Source organism: Corvus moneduloides, chromosome 21 (genome assembly GCF_009650955.1).
Source record: "Corvus moneduloides isolate bCorMon1 chromosome 21, bCorMon1.pri, whole genome shotgun sequence".
NCBI lineage: Eukaryota > Metazoa > Chordata > Aves > Passeriformes > Corvidae > Corvus > Corvus moneduloides.
Window position 1 is genome coordinate 25,826 of NC_045496.1, and position 24,282 is coordinate 50,107.

The 24,282-nt window shown below is 38.8% G+C and overlaps 1 protein-coding gene across 1 annotated transcript in view; it reads left to right on the forward strand.

Annotated features, from left to right (window-relative positions):
• Positions 1 to 951: 951 nt before the first annotated feature.
• Positions 952 to 24,282, forward strand: part of GARNL3 (GTPase activating Rap/RanGAP domain like 3) — a 33,478-nt gene continuing 10,147 nt past the window's right edge. Inside the window, 19 exon segments of the mRNA XM_032130908.1 lie at positions 952 to 1,155; positions 3,305 to 3,374; positions 4,693 to 4,767; positions 6,064 to 6,163; positions 6,595 to 6,713; positions 7,221 to 7,285; positions 9,773 to 9,836; positions 10,088 to 10,114; positions 10,486 to 10,561; positions 11,128 to 11,226; positions 11,782 to 11,885; positions 13,071 to 13,179; positions 14,514 to 14,559; positions 16,964 to 17,070; positions 17,909 to 18,024; positions 18,702 to 18,806; positions 21,413 to 21,487; positions 22,401 to 22,512; positions 23,253 to 23,351. Coding sequence (XP_031986799.1) covers positions 1,100 to 1,155; positions 3,305 to 3,374; positions 4,693 to 4,767; positions 6,064 to 6,163; positions 6,595 to 6,713; positions 7,221 to 7,285; positions 9,773 to 9,836; positions 10,088 to 10,114; positions 10,486 to 10,561; positions 11,128 to 11,226; positions 11,782 to 11,885; positions 13,071 to 13,179; positions 14,514 to 14,559; positions 16,964 to 17,070; positions 17,909 to 18,024; positions 18,702 to 18,806; positions 21,413 to 21,487; positions 22,401 to 22,512; positions 23,253 to 23,351 — 1,624 coding nt within the window. The 5' untranslated portion in view covers positions 952 to 1,099.

A 24,282-nucleotide genomic window follows, 5' to 3' on the forward strand; every position in this document is an offset into this window, starting at 1 on the left:
CCAAATGGTTGAAGTCCCTCCCCAGCTCCTGTCGCGCAGGCTGGCGGCTGCCCCATAGCAAATAGGCAGTGTGTCCGAGGATGGTGCCTTGTCTCCCGCTCAGGCTCTTCTCCGCCTTGTTCCTCCACTGTTCCTGCACGCCAGCCGGTGTCTCATCCCTTTCCTATGATGCTACTGCAGGGAGATCACTGTGCGAGGCTGGAGGACACGGCTGTACCGCGACGGGAATCTGCGCTCACGGACCCACCGCAAGAGCTCCAGCCGTCCCACCGCTGCTGCGTGGCTCACTCGCTTGGTCGATATAGCTGAAAGTCAAGCATGAAAATTCTCTGCTGCGTCATGTCTGATTGGTATGAAGAAATGTGATGCTAAGTACGCTTCAGATAATGCTATTGTGGCACTTCTAATTTCTTACTTCTAAGCAAAATTTTTATTACAGTAATAGATCTGTGACAAACTCTGACGACTGGCTTTTCTCAGTGTTAAGTACAACGCTGTGCAGATGTGTCTTGTAGTCCTTTGCTTTTCGTCTGGCGGGCAAGTCACCACGCAAACTCGCTTTCGGTCACGTAGTGGAAATGGAAATCATTGTGGTGTAGCATCTTGACTTGAGTGCAGCATTCCACGGCAAATCTGACCTATCTGCTTGGCCGTCTTGGAGCTGACTGGTTTCTGTTACTTGCAGGCATATCGAATAGGCGTGCTTTCCATGGAAAACTCTCAAGAGGTGTCTCAAATGATGTTTTACCGTTACGTTTACAAAGCCTGCATTCGGGAGGGGCGGTGCTGGCTGAGGTCCCTCCCTGCACAGGGGCGAAGGACCCGTTCGCTCCCCTTGCGGGACTGCAGCTCTCGGCGGCGGAGGACGGACCGGTCGCTCGCAGCCCGGGACTACAACTCCCGGCGGGCACTACCGGCGGCGCAGCGGCCGACGCGGTGGCCGACGCGGCGTAGGAGTGGTCGGCGGGCCGGGGCGGGCGCGCGGGGCCGTGCGCCGGGGGCAGCGGGATGTGCGCGCGGAGCTCCCGGCGCCTCTCCCGCGCGGGACGGAGCCGCGGGAGCGACGCTGGAGGGGTGAAGCCTCCGTCTGGCCGTCCGCATGGAGCTGAGCAGCGCGGAAGGGGCGTCCACCCGATTCCTCGGCCTCACTCAGCGGTACCGGAGGCGGGGGCTAAGCTCGGGTGGGGCGGGGCGTGGCGTGCTGCCGGCCGGCGATGGCGGAGAGGAAGGCGGTGCTTTGCTTCCGCCGACCGGGAGCTGGAGGGGCCGCTGGGGCGAGCGGCGCTGGAGGCTTCCGCGGCGTGGGGCGGCTGGCCCTCGGGCTAGCGGAGCAGCAGAAGCTCCCGAGCTGCAGCCGTCTGCCTCGGGGGCTGCTGCAGGTGGTGTGGGCGGAGTCGGACGAGCGTCTTCAGAGTCGGTTTCGCGGCGTATTCAGCGTTGAGCTCGTGCAGGCGGGTAGCGCTGGGATATCGCTGCAATTACACGACTGCTGACTGCGTTTGTACCTGTGACTCTTTCTTAAGTGAAAACAGGTTGGCCGATACTGGCAAGTAAACATATAGATGGTAAGGAGAATGGTAAGCCCAAGGGGCATGTAGGCTACGTCCTTTCTGATCACACAGGTGCAATCTGCAAACTTTATCCTTTCTGCCACTACCTTCCCGACCCCCAAGTAATGTGCTTTCCGGTGTCGAACTTCTAAAAGACAAAACTTGGGATTTGACGCTAGGATCCTCAAAACATCTAGATTTAGTTTAGCAAGTATGTTCAATCGTGCTTTGTTGTTCAGCTTTCAGGACTGTCTTGTAGGAGCTTCTGTTGAAAAGGGAGGAAGCTAGTCCTCTCTCCTCGTCGTCCTTACTGTTCATTTATACAACTGCACCTGTGTTTCCCGACAAATGGGAAGGGGAGGTGGAGTATACTGTAGATGCCGTACAAATGAACATAAGCTGGTTGGTTTTATTCACGTGAATAAAGGTGCATCCGTATTTAAATACTTTGCAATGTCAGTAAATTTTAAATTATTAAGCCCAGCTAATCTGAGGCACTGACGAACTGACCTCTTCAGTGCCGGCAGTTCATCTTAGTAGGGTGGAAACTACTCTAAAAGTGTCGTAACTGGAGCAGCCGTTTTTCTTATATAGGTCAGGACTGAGGAAGGATGCAATTCAGTGAAGAAAATGAATATGAACAGCTGTATTTTTTAAATTAGCAGATGTGGTATGTCAGAGAGTTGGGTACAAATCTTGGTGGTAACCGAGAATGGAGAGCCAAAGAGGTATGCAGGCAAGAATTCATTAGGGAGTATATGCGCTTATGCAAATAGCACGACGATGTGAATCTTACCTGTGCCTAAAGTGAAGCTGCCTAATTTTCATGACGTTGTCTCTGTAGCATTTATGTTGATGTAAGATTCTGCTTTAATGACTAGATGCGAAGCAGGTGACGTTAGGTTGAGAAGAAGCAGAGATTAGCTCTTGGGCATAATTCTGACTTTTAAAAGGACTGCTAGTGTGTTTGAAGGTTAGGTAGTTTGAATTGGGACACAAATGAATGAGAATATTAATATTAAAGCAGTCTTGTTTTAATTGTTAGCTCAGATATATTCCCGGTTTTTTAATTAGTGAGAGAGCGGTGTCAGAAAAAAGCTTTTCATACCAAAGTGTATGGATTGTGGCAAGACAGTATATGTCTTCAAATTATTGGAATGGAGTTGCGTAGAGGCGGTGCTTAATGTGATACGATGGTATGAGGTTATATGTGGTAACGCAGGTGGATTTTGACCTTTGCATTGTAGGATTACTTTTGTTTGCTGTCTTTGTTAAGGCTGTGGAGGGACACCTCCGAAATGCTGTCGTTTCCTTGTGCTCTTAAATGGAAGTACTGGTCTAGTTTCTCCTTGCGTGTAGGCCGAAAAAAGACTGAAGAAATCAGCAGTGACACGCTAAGTGCGGTCTTACTGAGTCGTATAGTGCGGTTGTCCCATTTGAGGCATTAAGTTTACATTTCGGACGCGGTTTATAAGCCACCACCCGCTTTGGAACTCTGACTGCACCGTGCCTAAGTATTTAATTTAACCGTAGCTTTTGCTTCTGGTCAGGACACGGCCATTTCTCTTGGGAGTCATGTGAAAGCCAGACTGCAATGGCTACTAGAGATTGTGCATGCTGTAAGAAGTGTTCCCTGCAGCAATGAGTTTATACGCTATGAAGCTTGTTCATATTTTTTTAATGGCAGGGTATAGCATTGCAGGAAGTGTGATGCTAGTTGACCTGTGTACACTGATGAAACGTTTCTATTCCAGCTCTGTCTCTGAAGATCTGGGTTGCAGACGTGGAGAGTTTAGCAGAAAGCATTATGGATCTGTGGAGCTTGTAAGTTTATGTAGCCTGTCCTTCCGTTTACCAGCTTATAATGCAGAGCTCTAATCCTTTTCATTTCCGAGTAAAAAAATTGGATCCAGTTTGGAAAACGTGCTTTCTAAGCTGGACTTGAAAGTAATAAGCTAATAGAAAGAGGCTTCTGAATAGATACGGATCAGACTGGTGATAGGGGATCTTTTTACCACCTTTTTTATTAATATTTCGTTGTAACACTTCAGGAAACGTTATGTAAATACTGTGTTTACTTCCAGATGGAAATTGAGCATTTTTCCCTCTTGGAAGCTGAAGATGGCAAAATATTAGGGTAGTATTTAATGAAGTACTTGCAATTATGTAAGTTATAAACCATGCGTGCTCACATGTGTACATACACGTGTATGTAATTTTATAGGTATGTGACTCATAATAGTGGGAGAGGGCTTAAAACTAAATGAACTAGTCAGAATTAGGATTTTGACAAGGGTTCCCTAGAATCTGTCAGTTGTTCTGCATTTTCCTGAAATTCAAAGATTAAGCTGGCACTTCGTTTTCCACAGTGAAAATATGTCAGCGGTTAAAACTGTCATTCTGATTACAGGGTCGTAATGAAATTACATAAATTTACTGTAGGAAAGCGGAAGTGGGGAGGAGTTATGAAAATGAACGCCAGTTCTCTTACTGTGGGAAGAAATCGCAAATTTTCTACTAGCTATAGTTGTAATTTTAAAGTTCTCGGGTAGTATATTTACTAACACTAAATTGGGCGTAAATTGGCGGCCCAGTTGCTGGTGCGTTGCGGGGAACGCCAGGTGTCTTTCTTTCCTTTCCGTACGTTCCGCGTAACAGATGCGGTGTTTTAATCCAAAAATGTGAGTAAACTGTTTTCGGGTAAGAGGCTCTTTCATTCCTTGTACTTAGAGTCTTTTGCTGGGAAAAAAAAAAAAAAGTTATTTGTCATAAAAAATTCACAGTAAGCTCACATGAACAGTCTTGTATTTTGGTTGTTTTTCTTAAAATCTCGCTAGCATTTTATGAAAATATGTGTTTTTTGGAGTACAGATGTTTAAAGGTTCTCGTTGCCCTTTCAAATTTCTAAATGTTTGATGCTTAAGTTTTCTTGCTTCATGTTTCCCACAGTAGCATCTCATTCATGCCTCGTTAGGGGTCTTCCTGGGTCATTCAAAGCCTTTAGTCAAATTGGTAATAGCTAGATTGATCCCTTTTCCGTGGGAAGTCATTATGCCTGGAGCAAAAAGAAATGGTAGTAAGCTTTGATTGCTGGTCGTATGGCTATTTTTGGAAATAGAACCTGTCTTAAACTCTCTTATAGCTTATATCTAGTGATGCTGATGGAGCCATTCAAAGAGCTGGACGATTCCGTGTGGAAAATGGCTCCTCTGGTGAGGTAAGTGTCCAAAGGTACTCGTAGGAAGCTGAAAAAATTATTCAGCTTCAGTTATTTTTCACCTACGAAAGATATATTTGCAGTCAATTACTAGGGAAGAGGACTTTGAAAATTCTGGCATTTTATTTCATTTTGGTAACGTTTTTGCTCACTTGATCGTGTTAGGAGAAAAATACCTCTGAATGACGCTTCGCGGTCTCTAGTTCATCACTCTTTATATATATATGCTATCCCGGTGGTACTACAATGTTCAAGCCGACCTCTGCGCTTTACAGTTTGCTCGTTGGTGTCATGAGGTTATAGCTTCATTTTTTGGACCCTCAGTTGCCTTTTGGCAGCTGTGCTTGTCTTAAATAAGAGATAAAGAAGTTGAGCGGAGCCTCAGAGCGTCATTCCCTTCGTCTTTCTTGCTGCTAAACTCGCAGTGTGTTCCTGCAACTACTCCGGTGGCACCTAGGTTTCTGCTTACCTTCATTTGTAAAACTTTTTCGTCTGTAAATATAGTCTTAATAATGAAAGAAAGGGGACCTCATATTCTAGAAATACTGGTAACATCTTGGTAAAGTGTGCATTGAACTAATAGTAACAGCAAACTGTTACCAATCATCTGTTTGCATCAGCGCTGGCTGCAGAGTTGAATGCAATCTAACTGTTCTGCATTGATTCTTTGGGGGGTCACGTTTGGTACTCTGTGTCTTTTTAGCTCAGTTTCATGCAGTTCAAAATCGTGGAAAGACTCGCAGAGCGGGTGATGAATGGCTGTGTGGCGAATGAATATGAAGAATGGCTTTTTCTTTGCGTGTTAATTTGTAGTGGGGAAGGACTTGAGGGATGCTTGGGAATTTACCTTAATTTATGAGAAACAACGCTGAAGAACTTCCAAAGCGTGCTTTGGTCAAGCAAGGAGACTTTGAGGATTAATTTGGGAAGAACTGAGAAAATAAAACCTGAGGACATTCATTTATTTACGTTTTAAAAATATTTGTCTTCAAATTCCACATCGAAGGACCTTTTTTTCACTGACATTCTAAGACATTACTGTAACGATGGTACAGTAGGGTAAGACTTAGCTACTTAGAGAGAAATTAGAAAAAAGGGTGAATGAGAGGGAGAAGTTTTTATTTCAGCTATGCACCAACTGACTTCGGAAAAATCCTTGCTTTTTAAAAAGCAGTGTACAGCTAAAATTTCTGGTGAATCAGCTGGTCTTTATTTGCTTTTGCCTATATTTTGTCCAATTTTTTTTTTTTTTTTTCACTTGGCATTTAATGTAAAGGTCTCCCGATTCTATTTCAGAATACAGACTCCACTCCGGGTACGTGGCACAGAACGGATGTGCATTTGGAAAACCCAGAGTATCATACGAGATGGTACTTCAAATATTTTTTAGGGAAAGGTAATTCTTTTTTTGCAAACGGATTGGAATTGGTTCAATGAAAATGTAATGCAGTTTTGAATTGTTATTATTTCAATATGGAAAAAGGTATGGTGTTAATTCAGTATTAAACCATTTTCTGTCCTTTACAGAAAACAAGTCTGTTTCATGTGTTTTTAACCTGAAAACAGAGGATGGGTGTCTGTAAAGAGCGAAACCCCTGCTACCAAAAAAGGGATGTTTTGAAACCCTTCTTGGCTTTGAAAGCTGTACCTTTCTCTTTGGGTGATTTTTTTACACATCCCTATATAAGTACATAGTTATTTATGGAGACAGTGATACATTTTTACATATGAATGCATATGTTTACAGGTGTCTGTCTCATTCTGGACACGAGTGGGTGGGTGCGTCTTCTTTATGGTTGATAGTGCTGCTTGTTTTTCTCCCAACAGTTCATCAGAATTATATAGGTACAGATGCAGAGAAGAACCCTTTCTTCCTGTCTGTTGTACTGTCTGACCAAAATAATCAGCGCATTCCTCAATACCATTCGATACTTTGGAGAAAAACAGTAAGAAAGAAATACTTAACTGCTATTCTGACTTTTGTTTGTTTGTTTTGGGTATGTTTATCATATGCTTTTTCTCTTTCTCCAGAATTCTGGTATTTATTACATATTTTCATTTCATATCATAAGAACGTATAATTCTACCATAGCAGATAAAACTAAACTAAATTTGCAGATAACATTAGACTAAACGTTTTGACAGAAATCTGTGATGTCAGATATTTTCTAATTGTTCTAACAACTGCTTTTTTTTTAGAAATGATGCCTAAATTGTTCTTGATTACATCCTGTGATCAAACTCTCCTGTAGGCGTGCATGGTTCACTTTTTTTTTCTTTGCGACATCCATCTGTTTTTTTTTTCCCTCTAAATCAGCAGTAAATATGGCTAAGTAAAATTACCTTGGTTTTCTTGATTTTTTTTACTTAATTGTTTTTATTAATATTCCTATTTGAATATGCAGAAGAAGTTGGTATGTCCTGTAACATATCCTAGCTTTTCTTGTTTACAGGGTACTCAGAAAATATGTCTCCCTTACAGTCCCACAAAAACATTATCAGTGAAATCTATATTAAGGTATGCATTTACGAATAAGTTATCAGTTTAGATATTTGCCTGTATACCTTTTCCTGTAATTCAGAGCTTGCGTTCTGTGGTTTTCGTGATAAATTTATAAAAACCGTAAAAATAGTTTTGCAAATCTTGCTCATTGAAGGCAGCGAAAAGTGGTTTTAAAGCCTGTTCTGGAACAGGCAAAGTGAAAATTTAAAATGGAGAGAAATTCTTAGCACTTTTTCTTCAGCAGAGGGACAATTTCAAGTTAATTGGAGAACAGGTACTAAGTGGAACTGCCGTGATGGAGAAGAAATAGCTTTTAAAATTAGACAATAAAAAGAGCTAAGGAATAGCAGATTTTGACTGGCGGTTATGATGTGGCCCTAGCAGGAGGAAGCAAGCAGTCAAGATGCCGAGAATTATTTCTTCAGCTGACTGTCTTCATCTAGGTCTCGCTATGGGTATATTATGCGCAGTGAAGCCGAGAAAATTCCTACTCTCGGATGGAGTTTGTATGAGCATGCTCATACTCTGCCCTGCCTCTTGGGTGGTAGAAGAGAATATAAAGTGAGCAAACCCAACACTGTTTCTATTTCTTTGAACATTTTAATCAGCTGAAATGTCAGAGCACTGGTTTTCAAAGCACTCATTCAAATTTAATCTGCAGTTTTACAATCTTATCATGTGGTGTGTTTTCTCAAATCCCTCACTGATAATGTCATCAAATGGATCTTCTGTAAGGGTTTTAGCTTCTCTAGGAAGCCATTAAAAGGGCCTTTTAGTAAACAGCACGTACCAGATAAATGAGGGCTTTGCAAGTTTCTAAAACCTTTAATCTGTATAGAGTAGGAACGAATATTTCTTGTTTGATTGAAGCCGGGCCACTGGTTAACACTGACAGTGCCTATGTGAAAGGAGAATTCTGGAAGCAGAGCATGTGTGTTGGTGTGAAGTCACTGCCAATAGATCTGGATGTTCCTGCTACGGCACAAGATTTATGAGAGGTCCCAGACCACTGAATGTGCCTGAGAGGCTATCGGGCCATTGAGCCTTGCTTCTTAAATCTGATTTCCTGGGCTGAGGCTCTGTTTTGGAGTGTCGAGATGGTGAGTCGAAAACTCTTCGGATATCTATCATCTTCTTCATCAAGTTGAACTAAGTGCCTTCTTTGAACTCCTACCGTGTTGGCTCAAATAGTGTTCCTAGTTGTCTGTACTGCGTTCTTGACCTGCGTAAGTACCTGATTTTCCATGTCTGCCCACGAGTCACTGAAGTATCTCTTCCTAACATCCCTTTCCAACCCGGCCTCTCTCTTCACTCTGCCCACAAGTGTGTGTTTCATCAGGCATCCCAGAGTGGAGGAACTCTATCATCTATTAGCTAGGGTCATAACTCTGTGGCTAAAACACCCTGATGTGTTCCATCCTGTGATGCTCCAGTATTCTACAGAGGAAAATGGTAGGCTTGTTTCAGACCTTGTTTCTCTCTGTGCCACGTGCGGTCGGGTGCATAAACGTCATCTCCTTTTGCCTGCTTCAGCTTGGACTGAAAACTCTTCCCTGGCTTTGGTTTTTGGTTGGGTTGTTTTTTTTTTTGTTTTGTTTTGTTTTTTTTTTTTTGGCTTTTACGGTCCTTGAGCCGTGCCTCAGGCCTGATTGGTAGTCCTTTGACATTTCAACCTGTTCACACCTGGTGTGAATCTAGGTACAAGACTGTCTCAAAGAATTTTGGTTATGTTTATAAACGTGCTTTTTCTAAGTTCTTTGGAAGGCTTTAGTACCTTTCAAAAGGAACTAAAGAAGATGATGTCTGCTCTGTGATCTGACATAAGCAACAGTGGAAACATTTGACCTCTATGTTAGTTCACTGTGCCCCAGGCAGATTGTATTTGGTACTCTGTGACATGCTGCACAGTTCTATAATGCTCAGGGGGGGAAAAAGGAGCATAAAAATAATAGTAAATGCAGAAGCATGAGTTAAGAAAAAAGTTATATGAATTAGATATTTCTGTTTCTTGAGGCAGTTGATCTTGCTTTTTATGTAAGTAACTTTTCTGTTCCACCTGTGAATCATTGGTGTGTGAATTTGATGCTGAGCTGCTCATTTTTCATTTGACTTGCCTTGAATTATTTAAGAAGAGAGAGAAGAAAAGCTTAAAAAATAGAACAGGTTATTGAGCCCTCCTAAAATGCTCACGATGATTATGTTTAAAGCCAAAGTGAAGGTTGATGTAGTAGAGCTCTTTAGAGTGCTTTATACATAAATAAATTTAAACCTGATCTCCAGACAGGGTCTTACTAATTTCTGTTTCTAAAATACAAAAGAAGTTTAGAAAGTGTTGGAAGTTAGTATTTTGGGAAAGAAATGGCAATTCCATGAAATATTCCATTTAACAGAGGCTCTTCGAACAGTTCATTTTTTAACGTGTTGTAACTGCAGTCAGTCGGTGGTTCAATGTTGAAATGCGTACTTGCTCTTCTATAAAGCGGTATTTCACTTGCATTTCAGTGCTATGAGTCTTGATAAATTTGAGAAGAGCCCAAGGGAAATTTTTCATCCTGAGATACAAAAGGTAGGAAGTGAGTTTTTTGGTTTGGTTCTTTTTCTTTATTATTTTCTGGAAATATAAGTAATTAAGTATAAATGCTACTAGTTTGTTTCTTCCAGTAGCAGCTAATAACGATGATTATACATAATACTGCTTAAACCGTCTTCATCCATTGAACTGGCCATTTCAAATCAAAACTTAAAAACACAAATGAAACTGTCATCCTCATAGAATCTTTAATACGAGTGTGCTAAAGATACTGTTTTTGTTTACAGGATTTATTGGTTCTTGAAGAGCAAGAGGTAAATGTAAACTTACCGCTTCTAGCTCACAGATCTGTTCGGTGAATACGGCTTAGTATTTTGATGTGCTTATGATGACTTTGAAATCAACTGCTGATGACAGTAAAAGATGTAATGTTTTTAGAACGTGACGTAAAAAATATTTTTAAGCACCAACTTAATATCTCATATTAATAGATCACCAACTTACATTAATAATTTTATGCTCTACTATAAAAGTTTAAAGGTGAATTATTAGGTATTAGGAGATGGTATAGAGTGTATGTTCCAAAGTGTGAGATGTATACAAAGATACACATATAAAAGTCCTTGGAGGGAACATTTTTTTTGGATCTTCTGTTTATCATACAATACTTGGTTTTATTCCTCAGGGCTCTGTGAATTTTAAATTTGGAGTCCTTTATGCTAAGGATGGTCAGCTTACAGATGATGAAATGTTCAGTAATGGTGAGTTTTTCACCTTTTCCGTAATTTTTTTATTCATCTGAATTACAAAAAAAGGAAGATAGTGTCTACAGCTGGAAGCAAGACAGGAGGTAATGGTTAAGTGAACAGTCATTTTGTTGTGTTTCATGTGTTGGGTGAAAAATTGTAGCATAGGGCCTTCTAATGCTATAAAAAGTTGCTGTAGGAAGCTTACTATTACAACTTGAAAGACAGTGAAATGTTGACGTAACGTTTACAAAAAAGCAGTTGAAGGAGGCAACTCGTTAACTCCCTGCTTGTAGTTCCTTCACTCTTTTACGGACTGATCACGTTCTCCTGTGTGCTTGAACAGCATTGGTGTTAGCAAAAGAGGTCACTGTTTAATGTCACGTGATGATGCCTATTTTGAAAGGCTGGGATACTGTTTCTGGAAAGGCAGTAGGCTTGGAAGACATGAAAGGAAACTAATTCAGCTGAAACTTGTGTCCTGGAAGCAGGACCCATTTCCTTATTTTGGTTATTTTCAAGACATGTTCTATTACTACATGTGTGCTTTTTTTGGTAACGTTTCTCCCTCCCACGTGTAGAAACCGGAAGTGAAAGCTTTCAACGATTTTTGCATCTCTTGGGTGACACGATTACTTTGAAAGGCTGGTCAGGCTACAGAGGAGGACTGGACACTAAAAGTAAGAGCTCATCTGAAGCAATAAAGGGGGGGGGGGTGGAACTGCAGTGTAAATGTTTCTTCTTATCTCACATTACGCATATTGTATATATTGTAGTTATAAAACAATCCCAAAGTGGACTTCCTCGTGTGCATACTAAATGCTCTGCTTCACCAGAAAAGAGTCAGGTCAGCTTAAGTCACTGGTGTGGAATGCAATTGAAGAAAAGTATTTATGACTGAACATAATACAGGTGAACAGTTTCATTTTAAGTTGGAATGAGGTGAACAATAACCTGACATGTTACTTGCTTCATGATAGTAGGACATTATGACTTGAAGACCCGTGTGATTTCAGGAAGGTAGGTGAAAGATGTCATAGGTTTTAAGTGTGAATATGCAGATTAGTTGCAAACTTGGGTTTGGACTCGCATAAAACGTGCAGTGTGGACATTTTCTAAAAGGGATTGGACAAAAAGGATAGCTAAGGAAGATTTGGTAGAAGGACTCAAATATATCTTTTGATCTTCAGAAAACTTAGAGGATGTACTCCTTAAAGTGTTGTCTTCCCTTGCAGATGATACAACAGGAACCTGTTCCATCTATACAGTTTTTCAAGGGCATGAAATTATGTTCCATGTTTCAACCATGCTACCGTATTCTAGAGAGAACAAGCAGCAGGTACATGGTTCTCTCTTTCTTTTTTATTTCCCTATTTATTTGTTAAATCACAAAGTCCGAAACTTTATCAAAAAAAAAGGATTTCTTGTCTGTTAATATTTTAGAAATGTAAGCCTTAAGACTTTTGCTATTTTTTTCTCAGTATTCTACCTAATGCTGAAAATTTCATGATGTTTATTAGAAACAGTGCATCCTATCATCTCTATGAAAGTACAAAAGATACTTGTGAAGAAGATCTAAATTGCTTCACTGACAAGTGATTGAGTAGCATGGTGTTCAGATGACTTGAAGAGCTTCACTGATGTAATTATTACCTCAAAGATTTTAGGAAGACTGGAAATTAGCCTTGTGTGTGAATTGTAGGAATATTCACATGCGTAACACACAACTCCTACTTGGGTAGCCATTAGTGTAGCTTGAAAGAAATCCCCTTGTGAGCATGTTAATGTTGGTAACTGTAAAGAAGTGCTGTCACACTCTCATAGATTAACTAGGGGGGTTCTTGGGTACTTGTTCGAATGTGCTGTTGTTCATTGCTCAAGCCGTTCCTTGTATTTATGATGAAAAGAATACTTTATAAGCACATGCGTTTACTATACGTTGTACATCCATAATGATTTACCTAAATTACTTACAAATTACTTGGTGTACTATTTATTATGTGTTCTAGTTAGGCGATATGATTAAAATGTACATTTTCTATTTCTATGTCAGTTTTCTCATGCTTTTTCCTTGGACTGATGACGAGGTCACAGAAGAAAACGGAGGCCAATCAGGATTTTTTTTTTTTTTAAGAATAACTCGGCACCAGAGCTTTTTGTCCTTTTATTTCAAGCGGTAGATTTGCTTTTGTGGAATGCTAGAGGTGCCATGCCCGATTCGTGAATATTACTTAGGGAAACTGTGAGCACTTTTCTAAACATATGCTATATCTGTTCTTCTAGAACCTGCCTTGTTGTGTGCACCGTGTCGTTGCTAGGTTTACTTATAGTTAAGTAATGATTTTATGTTGTCTTCAGTCGTACTGACTGTAATTTTTCTGTTAGCAGTTTAGGAATATTGCTTTATTATTCTGTCACATAATTGCTAAGATGCTTACTTATGTCTTGTAAGTCACTGTATCTGTCGCTTCTTTTTTTGTCTTTTCTTTCTTTTTTCCTTTTTTCTTTTCCTTTTTTTTTCCAGGTAGAAAGGAAGCGACATATTGGAAATGACATTGTCACTATCGTATTTCAGGAAGGTGAAGAGTCTTCTCCAGTGTTCAAGCCATCCATGATTCGCTCTCATTTTACACGTATCTTTTTCCTGACATTTTCTAATTATTTTTTTTAAGATCAATATTACTCTTAATTCTGCCCTAAGTCCTCCCTGCATGCTGTTTGTTGAAGTGAGAACTATTTTAGAAAGACGGTTGCATTATTGCGTTCTTTACCTTCAGCTGCTTGACTGGGACTTTCCAAGTCTGCAACATCAAACAATGTTTGCTAAATCCCTTAGAAGATGAGGTAAAATCAAGAATGTGATTTTTAAATCGTGTTTTTATTGAAAGCGTTTATACGTATCATTTCACAAACTTAATTTTACACCTTCTCAAAAAATATAAATTCATAAATCTTTCTCTTAGTTATGTAAATTAATTTGGCATTAGATTTTTGCATTTTACCGAATACTGCCTTTAAATGTTTCGATGCTGTTTATTTTAAGTATTTATGTATTTTAGATCAGTGATTGTCAATTTTTTCAGACCATTAACCACATATTCTCCAGTTTTTTGACAGCCTGTGCTTTTCAGACTTCTGGTTGAAAACATTGTGAAGATGATATGATTCCAAAAACCAGCAGCCAACTTCTTGGAATTATCATAGGGTCACACTAGTAATATGTAGACCTCGATTTGGCATCTGTTAGACTAGATGGAATAGAATAAAGAAAAATGGATGAGAAGAAGAAAACTATAATTTCTATCTATACTCTGTTGCTGATTCTTAAAAAGTTCTCACAAAGCTTAAGAGTTCTAGACCTCGTTCTCAGGCAGACTAAATGTTCTTAGAAGACTCTTGCTAGGGGTGAATGAAAACTGAATAAAGATTGAAAAAAATAATAAAAATGTTTAGATACCAAAGGAACCTAAATACTAAGAAGAATTGTTTACCAAATCAATGTACCTCTTCGTTAGAGCATCAGCCTTAGTATAACTTGCACTTTAAATCATTCTCTCTATTTTCTTATAATTCTGTTAGCTGATTTATTTCATTGGAATCTTTTCTTCGGTGGAAGCTCTGGTATAAACAAAGTTCAGAATTGGTACTGCTTTATCAACCAAAAGAATTTTTAATCACAAATATATCACATAAAAATAAAACGCAAAATTCTATAGTATGTCTTATGCTGTGTCTGTGGTAGTAGCTTGATTTTTAAAACTGCTGATCAAACAGTAATATTTTTCTATAGGACCTTCTTTATAAATAGTAAAATCTGCATAGTCTAGATGTTTTTATATATTTACCTTGACTTAATTAATAAATTTAACCTTTATTAAATCTGCAATGTACTGCAGGAAGAGAAGAGTTTATTAAAATACATGCGAGCTTTATTAGAACTGGATTAACTTCCTTAACTGTATGGCAGATATTTTTGCTTTAGTGAGATATAATAAGCAGAATGATAGCTACAGGTAGGTGCTGATTATAACAAATAATTTCACACTAAATTTCTGTTGGTTTAGAGAAAATGGGAAAACATTTTGGCAGTGGGAAAACTTTCTGGCATACAGACAGGTCCACCTGTCTGTATGCCAGGAATCTGCCAAATGAGCTTTAGAAACTGAAGAGCAATATGGACCTGGATGCAGATGTCACTGAACTGGCTATAAGTAGCATGTTTCTAACCATCAGAAAAATTAAATTCTGGAACAGGCATAAGCTAAGGGGGAAACCCAGAACTGGTTTTTAGATAAAATACAACAAAATGATAAAAGATGTGCTTGGAACTTTCAGACCTGGTGAGATCAATGACGTAGTAAACTTACGTGGATGACGAAAGTTAATTAATGCACGTTATGTTGGGATAGCCATGGACTACAAGTCCTTACAGATCTCAGTTTGGCTGTAGCTGAGCAAACTAGGTCGTTTGTAGGGATTTTAATGGAGTACTTGTATAGTTGAACGTCACGTACTTAAAACCTACCGGAATTTTACATACTGCTATGTTTCTCCAGCATGCCATTAAATCTAACTCCAGAGAAGAATGATACTTCAGTTTGTGTGTGGGTTTTTTTCCCTCGCCTCCTATTTATAGCTAAGGTTTCTTTTGAAAAATGTCTGTAATGCAGTTAAGCAAAGGAATAGTTTTATTTTGCTCCAAGATCTTGTGAGCTTACTCTTGCAAATTTGTTTAAATTGATTGTCCTCATAGCTTCTGCTTTTCAGCATTCCCAGGTTTGTGAGAAGCACAAAACGTGTTCATGATTCCAATGTGCAGTGAAAATGCAGTCACTTCTTTCTTTTTCTTACTGCTTTGGGACAGAAACTTGGGCATATGTCCCTCATTACTCTTTAAGAAGGGATCGTTGTCCTGATCGTAAGCTAATAGTCAGTAGATGGGTTAGCCGTGGTAAAATGCTTTTTATATTGCTGTTTATGTGGGGAAGGAAATGAGGTGCAGTAAATAAGATAAATTTGTCTCTCTTGCTTTAGGTAACTGGCTGCGTTTACTAGATTGGTCCATCTTATTTTAGTTGCTTCATTCTGCCAGTTTTGACACATCTTGCCGTAGCACATATCACATACTATATGACAGCCTTAGAACATTATATTTCAGCTTGGCCTAATTATGTTTCATTCTGTCCTTTCATCGTAGGCCTGAATAGAACTCATTCTTTCTGTTACTTTTGTGTGCGTGTGTGTGTGTGAAGACAGTCTTCCAAGTGGCCAAAATTTCAGTCAGAAGAGACAGAGGATGCTCTAGGCTTTTGAGGCAAATTTTCCTTGTTTCAAATGCAATGCCACTATGAGGTCTGACTCTGAATTTCTGCTTAGAGTGCCTTTATATTTTACGTCCCTCAAGAAGCTTTTTTTTTGGTCAGTTTTGTTATGGTTTTCCCTGTCATAATTTATTCTGATCTAGTCAAGGAACATTTCACACCTTTTGTAGTTATAAATGATTGCTTTTTTTACCTAGATGTAATGAAGTAGACATAGGGCATCTATGAAATTGTGTCTCAAATATGTGAAACAAATATTAGAACGATCAATATTCATGCAAATGTAATACTGCGTTTCAGATTGTATGCAGTTTCTAAGCTTTCAGGAAAAAAGACTCAATATCAGTCAGTCACTGCTGGATTTTTGAGAAAGCAAATTCTGACTGGTTTCTATAATAGCAGATATGGGTTGCTGTGCCCTGTGTCATCTGCATGTGCCACTTGGAAGACTTTTGTCAGCAAACTATTACTTGAAATAGCCAAGAACGATTACTTACCATAAAGAAGCTATGCCCCAATGAACAAATATGCGTGGGTTTTGTACCTACCATTCATTATTGCTATGCTGGATTCCTTACGGATCAAAAGAGCTCAGCAGGGTCCGGCTGTTATGGAAGCAATTCTGAATCTTTCTTCCTCACTGAAAATTTGAAAATTGAATTTGCTGTTTCCAAGATACAGCTTCATATGTCATAAGCCAGTGTTATTCTGAAAGAATCAAATATTTCATCTGTGTGGTGAATGCATAGGTAAGGTGGAAATCTGTAAGGTGAACATATTTTTTAGGTGAAGAACTGTTCTTTTAGAGCTTTTTTGAACAGGACTGTATTTTGCTAGCACCGCTAAAACTGTTGGTCTGTGAGTAGAACTGCAAAGTTCTGTTCTAATCATGTCCCAGTGTTAGTTTGTGTAAAAGAAGCATAATTTTGCTCTGTCGAGTGAATCTTTTTTTGTTAGACCCTTGGAAGTTCTTACATAAGACATACCCAGATAACACTTCCCTTTCTTTTTCCCCTTTGGTTCTGAATAGTGTCTATAAAAAAGGTAGGGTTTGAACGTGACTTCCAATGTAGATAAAGATTTGTACTTTCAACAGGCTGAAAATATTTTCAGAAGAAAGTGTTCCTCTCTTTGGACCTCCCCTTCCGTCCCCACCTGTGTTTACAAATCACCAGGAATTCAGGGATTTTGTGTTGGTGAAATGTAAGTCAGTTTTTCTTTTGCTAGAAACAGTCCTTTAATAAATTAAAATTCGTGATGCTTAAAATGTATATGTGTTTTCTTGTGTATTCGGCTGATCTGTATAGAGGTTTTTTTTTTCAAATCTGTAGCATAGGTGGGATGTCAGTTCCATCAAACTGTTACAGTCAGATTAACAAAAAAAAAATTTCTTCTTGGGCTACTAGACAGAAGCTGACTTGCCCATTTGCGGAATGTGCAGCCATATTTAGCTTTGCATTTTCTTAAAGGACTCGGAGATACGAAAGAATTTATAATGCTGTTCATTATTTAGTAATAGAAGGTGTTAATTTAGTAGCTCTGAAAACCTGAAAATAGCAGCTTTTCTGACTGTATTCTTAAAGGCGCTGAAGGACACCTATGCAGCACTTTTTAATTCTGTAATGATTCAGTTGCAGTTTTCATTGACCTGTATTTGCCCTTCTAGATCAGCGAGAACGAAATCTTTGAGAATTGATCATGATGATTACAATTAGACAATTTCCTGACAGGAGCTCGACAGATAGCTCATTTTACCCATTTAAACTGTTTAGTGCTTAAATTGATCAGCAGTTTGTCTTTAATCTTTTTATTAGTTAGGTATTTATTCTGATGCCTTGTGGAATTCTTCTATTACTAATTTTTCTCTCTTAACTTAAGGAAGAGTTGCTCACTTCTAAAAAAAAAAAGAGGGGGGCAAAAAAAGGAGGCAATTCTAAATTAATAAGGGCAGAGCAGGTGTTCTGGTACAGAGGTAAACTACAGTCAGTGGAGATTGCCAAAGTTCATTTATGTAATATATCTTTTTCCCATAATCTTGTAGTAATAAATGGTGAAAAAGCCACCTTGGAAACACCAACATTTTCTCAGAAACGTCAACGCACTCTAGACATGCTGATCCGCTCTTTATACCAAGACATGATGCCTGACCTACACAAGGTAAATGTAAGTCAGAAGTTTCTGCATCCCTCACATGTGCTGTCCTGTTCTAACTAGTAGTTTAAACGTTCTGTTATTTTAAAAGACTGTAATCCTAATGTGCACTGAATGGCATATGACTAAGCTAAATGCCGATTATCGTATAACTTACTTTACAGTTATGTGAAAGCTGGCAGATGGTCCTTTCTGGACAGGACTCTTCACCAGGTGTGAGGAGAAGCAAAACAACGTCATACTTCGTGTAGGCTTACCTGCAGCAAGGGAGTAGGGAATTTAGATACTGCAAATACGGGCATTAATCTTGTCACCATAAAAACTGCCTTTGTTCCATTATGTGTACATTTGGATGATTTTTACCCCTGGGTAGCTACGAGGTAACTTTATTTTAGATGGAGAAGACTTACTCTTAAGGTGATTCCTAACTAATAAAAACAAGTTCAGTATTTCTAAAACTAACAAGGTGCTGTTTTCTCCACCACTGTTTATTTCTTTTATCTATATAGATCGGCTTAAACTTTTCATATATTCATGTCATATATTCACGTAGTATGATTATACAGAACATGACAGTGGTAAACTGTGACAAGTTGTAAGGTAAATCACTCCACGATTGGAAGAGTTGCAGTTTCTCTTCTCTGAGAAGCTACGCGGTTAGAAAGAAACATTTTCTTCTTTAGAACGTGCTCAATAGAAGATCCTTCAGTGATGTATTACCAGAGTCCCCAAAATCAACACGGAAGAAAGAGGAAGCTCGACAAGCAGAGTTTGTTCGGCTTGGTCAGGTAGGATCGGTTTAGAAGGTATACAGCTATGTTTACAAAGACTGTGTAACTCCTTTTGTTAGACTTTGATTAGCTTGCAGTTATGTTGGGATTTAATGCAGTTTTCTGTGAGCAGAAATAGTTTTGTAGTATTGCATTATTTTAAGTTGCATTCAAATAAAATATGAATGGAAGTATTTTCTATAATGCCTGAGTTATACAAGTACAAATACTTGTATCATACGTGAGTTAAATGAAGGTTGGAAAAATCATACCTTAGGATCAAACGTGAAAGGTCTTTCCCTGCTTCATGCAGCAGATGCTTTCTCCAAGCAGAAGAGTACTCTGTCTTTTTCCGTGCTTTGGAAAAGCATAATCTTTCATGGATTTCCTCCGTATGTTTTTTTAAGATTGAATTTCTTAGAAGATACTTGGACTGCTTTAGTCAGGAAGAAATTTCAACAGTCTCTCTGTTAGTGTATGCCACACATCTTGGAACATACCAAATGCCGACTGCAATCTCCTATGGGCTTATTAACTTTTCGAGTCTGTACTAAGTACAACTTCCTGATGATTTAGATTAGTCTGTTTTCATCTGACAGTTCATTGTAGCAAAAAAAAAAAGCCAACAGTGCCTATGCTCTTCAGTTCCCCTGTCCTTTCTCACTTGTTTCTTCTTGATCCAGACTGGTCTCATGGTTCTGCAGCTTATCCTAAGAATACTTCTTTTCTGAGCTGATTTAACTCAGCAGGAGTTAGCAGGGCAAAAACAAAGCCAAAATAACAAGCCAAACAAAAAACCCCCAGATAAACAAAAATTCAAAACCCAACCACCACCACCACCCAAAAAAAAAACCAACCCCAAAAAACCCCCACAAAACAAAACCAAACCCAACCAGCCGAACAAAATTAGCCAACCAAAGAAAACCCCCAAAAACCCACTACCAAGAAAACCCAATTCTCTTGTCTTCTCTTCCTTTTTTTTTTTTTTTTTAAATCATAATGAGTTAACAATTAGAAGAGTCTGAGAAGTTCTAGATCTGGTTAAAGGCAGAAAATGGAGCTAGGCAGATGAGAGCTGGTTCAAAAAAAATCTCAGGACTATAAAAGCTTGGATTGGCAGAGCTGCAAAGACCTCTTTCCTCAGTCACCTTGAAATAACTAGTCACTTTAGGTGGCACTGGAAAAAAAAGAAAGCTGAATGTGTAATATTCAGACAAAAGTAACCAATGATTTATTCCTACGTTTACTTTACAGAAGGTAAAGAAAAGCAACAAAAGCATGGTTATTGAAAGTATGGAAACCTATAGGCTTACACCGCTCCCACCTCCCCGAAATTAAATGCTGATAAGACGTTCATGGAACAAATCTGGTTGGGACCTGTTTCTTAAACAAGACTTCCATCCTCAATGTGGTCTTCGTCAAAGGGAAACCTATTACGTGGGTTAAAAATTCATGATACCTCTTCGTGTTTTTCTTGGAGGTTCTTTCAACATTTAAATATTTCCCTCCCCTAAAAGATCTTTCCTCTAAGGTACAAACTGTAGGCTTGAACATATTTCAAGATACCTTCCAAGTAACTCATAATCATTCTTGCGAAGCTGGGAATGTATTCCCCCTTTAGTTATAGCCTGTTGACTTTTTAGACGGTAGACAAAATTCACTGAGACTGATTCAGCAGTATATTTAAATCATTTATTTATTGTCAAGGTGATACCTCCTCACTGGTGGGATGAAATTAAAGTGTTCATACAATGGAGTGTTATGTGCATCTGTGTAAGCTGACAGCCGTGCTTAATGCAAACGTGCAAATGATGCGTGCAAGTGTTCGCTGCTGCTTCACAGAGAGCCATACTTGATGGTAGGCAAACTCCAGGGGACAGTAAAATTGGTTTAGGCTGGTTCTAAACTGTGCATTAAGGAATGCTGTGACAATTCCACGTGTCACAGTCTTACAGGAATACTGCTGTGAAAGTTAGCAATGAAGGTATATAGGCTGCACTAAACAGACTTACTGTGTAAGGCAATGAAACTGTGTGTATATGGTATTTCCCTGGAGTTTTTAGCCCTTTCAAAATCACCTTGCTTCTAGTTAGTGCTAACTGAAGAATTTGTGATCCTGTGACCATCTGTCCTTGGGACGCCTGGCAATATATATAGATAGACATAGATATAGTTTGACTTAGTGTTTGTTAGGAAGTTTTGCAAATAAAAGGTCGGTTTGTATAATTGACAAGAGGATCCTCTCTCCACCTAGATTATAGGGTAAACTGTGTAGATGGTTAGCTTCTGTAGTTTGAAGTGGAAGTTTTTCTCTGTTATTATGTTTGACTCTTCTTTTCTGATTTTGAGTTGCCATTTAGAAAGCAAGCAAACAAAACAAAACAAAAACTCAACAAGAAACAGCCAATGTGTATTTTGGCTGAGAAGGTACCTAGTAACCATCTAGTGGTTTATGCAGACGTTGTTCAGGATACAGAATTCTGCTTCTTTTTTCATTACTTAAAATGGCATAGGAATTCCAAACTGGAATTACTTTCTAGTCCTAAATTGTCCTTTTTATATAGTCATTAGCTTGGGTATTGCTGACAAAAACTCAGTTTAAATAAAACATCTGTTTGTATTAGGCATTGAAATTGAAAACTACTGTGAAAGGGGATACCACAGCTAACTTGGCAACCACAAGCTTTTGTAAAAAGGAGGTGAGTGAAACTGTCTGTTATGAAACATTAAGTATTATCTAGTATGGTATCTATTGATTTATTTCTGTAATTAGATGCTGTGGCAGAAAAGATGAAAAGTACAGTGTCAAAGTGATTCTGCAGTCACTATTAGATTGATAAAGGATGAGCCTGGGGGCAGAAGCACTTCTCAAATTAAAGCAAGTGTGAACATGTTTATACCTGAGAAAATTCAATGAAAGTGACATCTTCCATATGCAATCATCTTTTATTTTAATTCCAGCACGTTTAAAACAAAATTCAGTTGTGTTTCCATTTCCTGTAATACTGGATTTTGTTTGAAGTCATTAGGGAGTGAAGTATGCCAACTGCACTCTTCTGCATGTGTTTTATATACAGAAGCTTCAGAAGTGCTTCTGGAATTTCAGAGATTCCAACTAATATATAAATTGGGAGAGGAGGGGCAGGCTCTGGGAGGTAAGTACAGAGAACACAGGATGGAAGAACAATTTGGCAGAAAGGCAGTTTTAACTGTACCATGTGCTAGTCACTAAACATCACAAACTGAATTATAAAATGTAAGCAAACTGCATATGCATACTGGTACATACGTTTTAAGTATATAGGTTTGGGTTTTTTGAATGAAAATAAGTATTGAGTGAGGGTTGCACTGAGTTTCAGTTGCATGTGTTTTAATTCTAGCATTTCAGGTATGTGTCTTACACTTATGAGTCTCCAAACCAGAACTGATGCAGAGATTCCTCTGCAAGAAAATTGGTTCAATTTTGATATTTCAAAATCAAACAATATACTGTTTGGAAATGTATCCTGCCAAAAGCATTTACATGTTATTGCCATTGTCCATCACATTCTGTGTCTGTATGATCTGTATTTTTTAGTGTACTTAATATGTATCCCTTATGTTACTTCATAGCCTTGGGAATCTCAGTCTTTCTGCAGTAATTTTCCTCATGAGGTTGTCTGTGCAGATTCTTGGGGCCAGTCCTTGCTGGTTTCTACAGATGCTGGCATCTTGTTAATAGATGGTTAGTAAATGATCTAGTGTTTTTGTGTCGATTTTTATGTATCTGACCATTTCTTGAAAATGTATGTTCTTAAGCTCTGTTCAGGTGTTAGTAGGCCTTTATGTAGGGGGACAGTTACTAATTCAAGTCATTTTATTGCATTTATGTAACCTAGTTGCAAAAATCCTTTCTGCCGTAGAATCGAGCCGTATTGGGGAGCCAGTGTTAATGCAGATTTCTGAATGTTTTCTTATTTCAGATGTTGTTTTCTTGACCATCTGAAAAGCCGTAGGAGATCGCATCCAGGTTCAAGAAGTGTCTAAATGGCTTGTCTGGTTTTCTTAGCCCTTGATGATAGTGAGCATGAAGCCAAGGGCTTATGTGACAATGAACTCCTACTTCTTCCCTTAGCAATGATATTGCTGCTTTGACCCCTTATTATCTCCTGTGTGCTACGTAAGGCCAGCGGGACTGAGGGAATGAAGTTAGTTTTTGGTCATAATTCTCGAACTTGCCAAAGGAATGTCACTTTTAGATTTCAGTTGCATAATCTGATTCATGACAATAATAAAATCTTCCCATGAGGAAGTATTGACTATGATGCTGTGGCGCATGTAGGAGCTTTGTGCAGTTCTTTTTTTTTAATTTCTTTGTTTTTGTAAGAAAAAACCCAAGACTTTTATTACAAGTAAGAAATGGTTCAAAACCAGCGTCTAGCAAGTTTTAGCAGGATTTTGAATACATATGTGTGTCTTTTTTAGATGGTCAACCGTCAGTGCAAGTATTTGATAAAACTCTCCAAATAAAGCAGATGAATGTGTTGGAAGCTCTGGATCTTTTGATTGCCCGAACAGACAAAGGTAGGAGAGGTCCCTGTTCTTGGGTTCTTGCATGAATCTGGCTGTTGCTTGGTATGTCTGTCTCGTGACAATTGTGTCTATCAGCAGTAAGTATATTAGATGCTTTATTTAGAATAAGGGAGCACATACAGCAACTGCTGTTACTTTCTAGAAGGCTGGGGAGAGGCTAGAGGTGAAAATACCTAAATGCTCATTCGTGCTTTGTTCAAGGCAAGCTTGAAAGTGGTCACATTGTCCTTGGCCACTGTTGGAACTCGGCATTCTTTGCAAGTGTTTTTTTACCGAATTACATGTTCATTCAGATGTACAGAAATGAGGGGGTAATTAATTACGCTGTCACTATTTGAAAGAATATGTTTTATTGTATATATTCTGTTAATTGTCACCATGTCTTAGAGCTATAGAATGTATTTCCTTGAAGCTTCTGGTATAAAATAGCTTTAACGTTGTTTAAACTGTCAGTATTTCACTGTCAGTCTCACTTGGAAGGACTAAACGTGCATAAAATGTGCACTTTTTTAGTGAGGTAGTTTTGCCCAGTAGTCTGTGATTGTTTCATAAAGGGAACATACACAAAGCAAGATCAGGATCTTTATGTGTCAGAAAAGAATTATAAACATGGTTGATTTATTACTTTTTACCACATTATGTCTGTTTCCTCAGTATTTGCTGAAGTTCTGTTTTCCCAAGCTTTGGGTAAAACGTGATGCCTTCTGTATGACTGGGAGTTGCCCAGTTTGGTTGCATCTGATGAAATTCACCCTGGGATCTTAAAAAACTAGCTCAAGCTACGTGAGAGCCATTTGCAGTTCTCTCAAGACACCTGGAGGATGGGTGACATTTCTCAAGATCTGGAAAGTGTAGTTACATTGAAACGTAGTTTGTGAGATTTCTAGAGAAGATGATTGCATTTAATTGTCAAAACATTGTA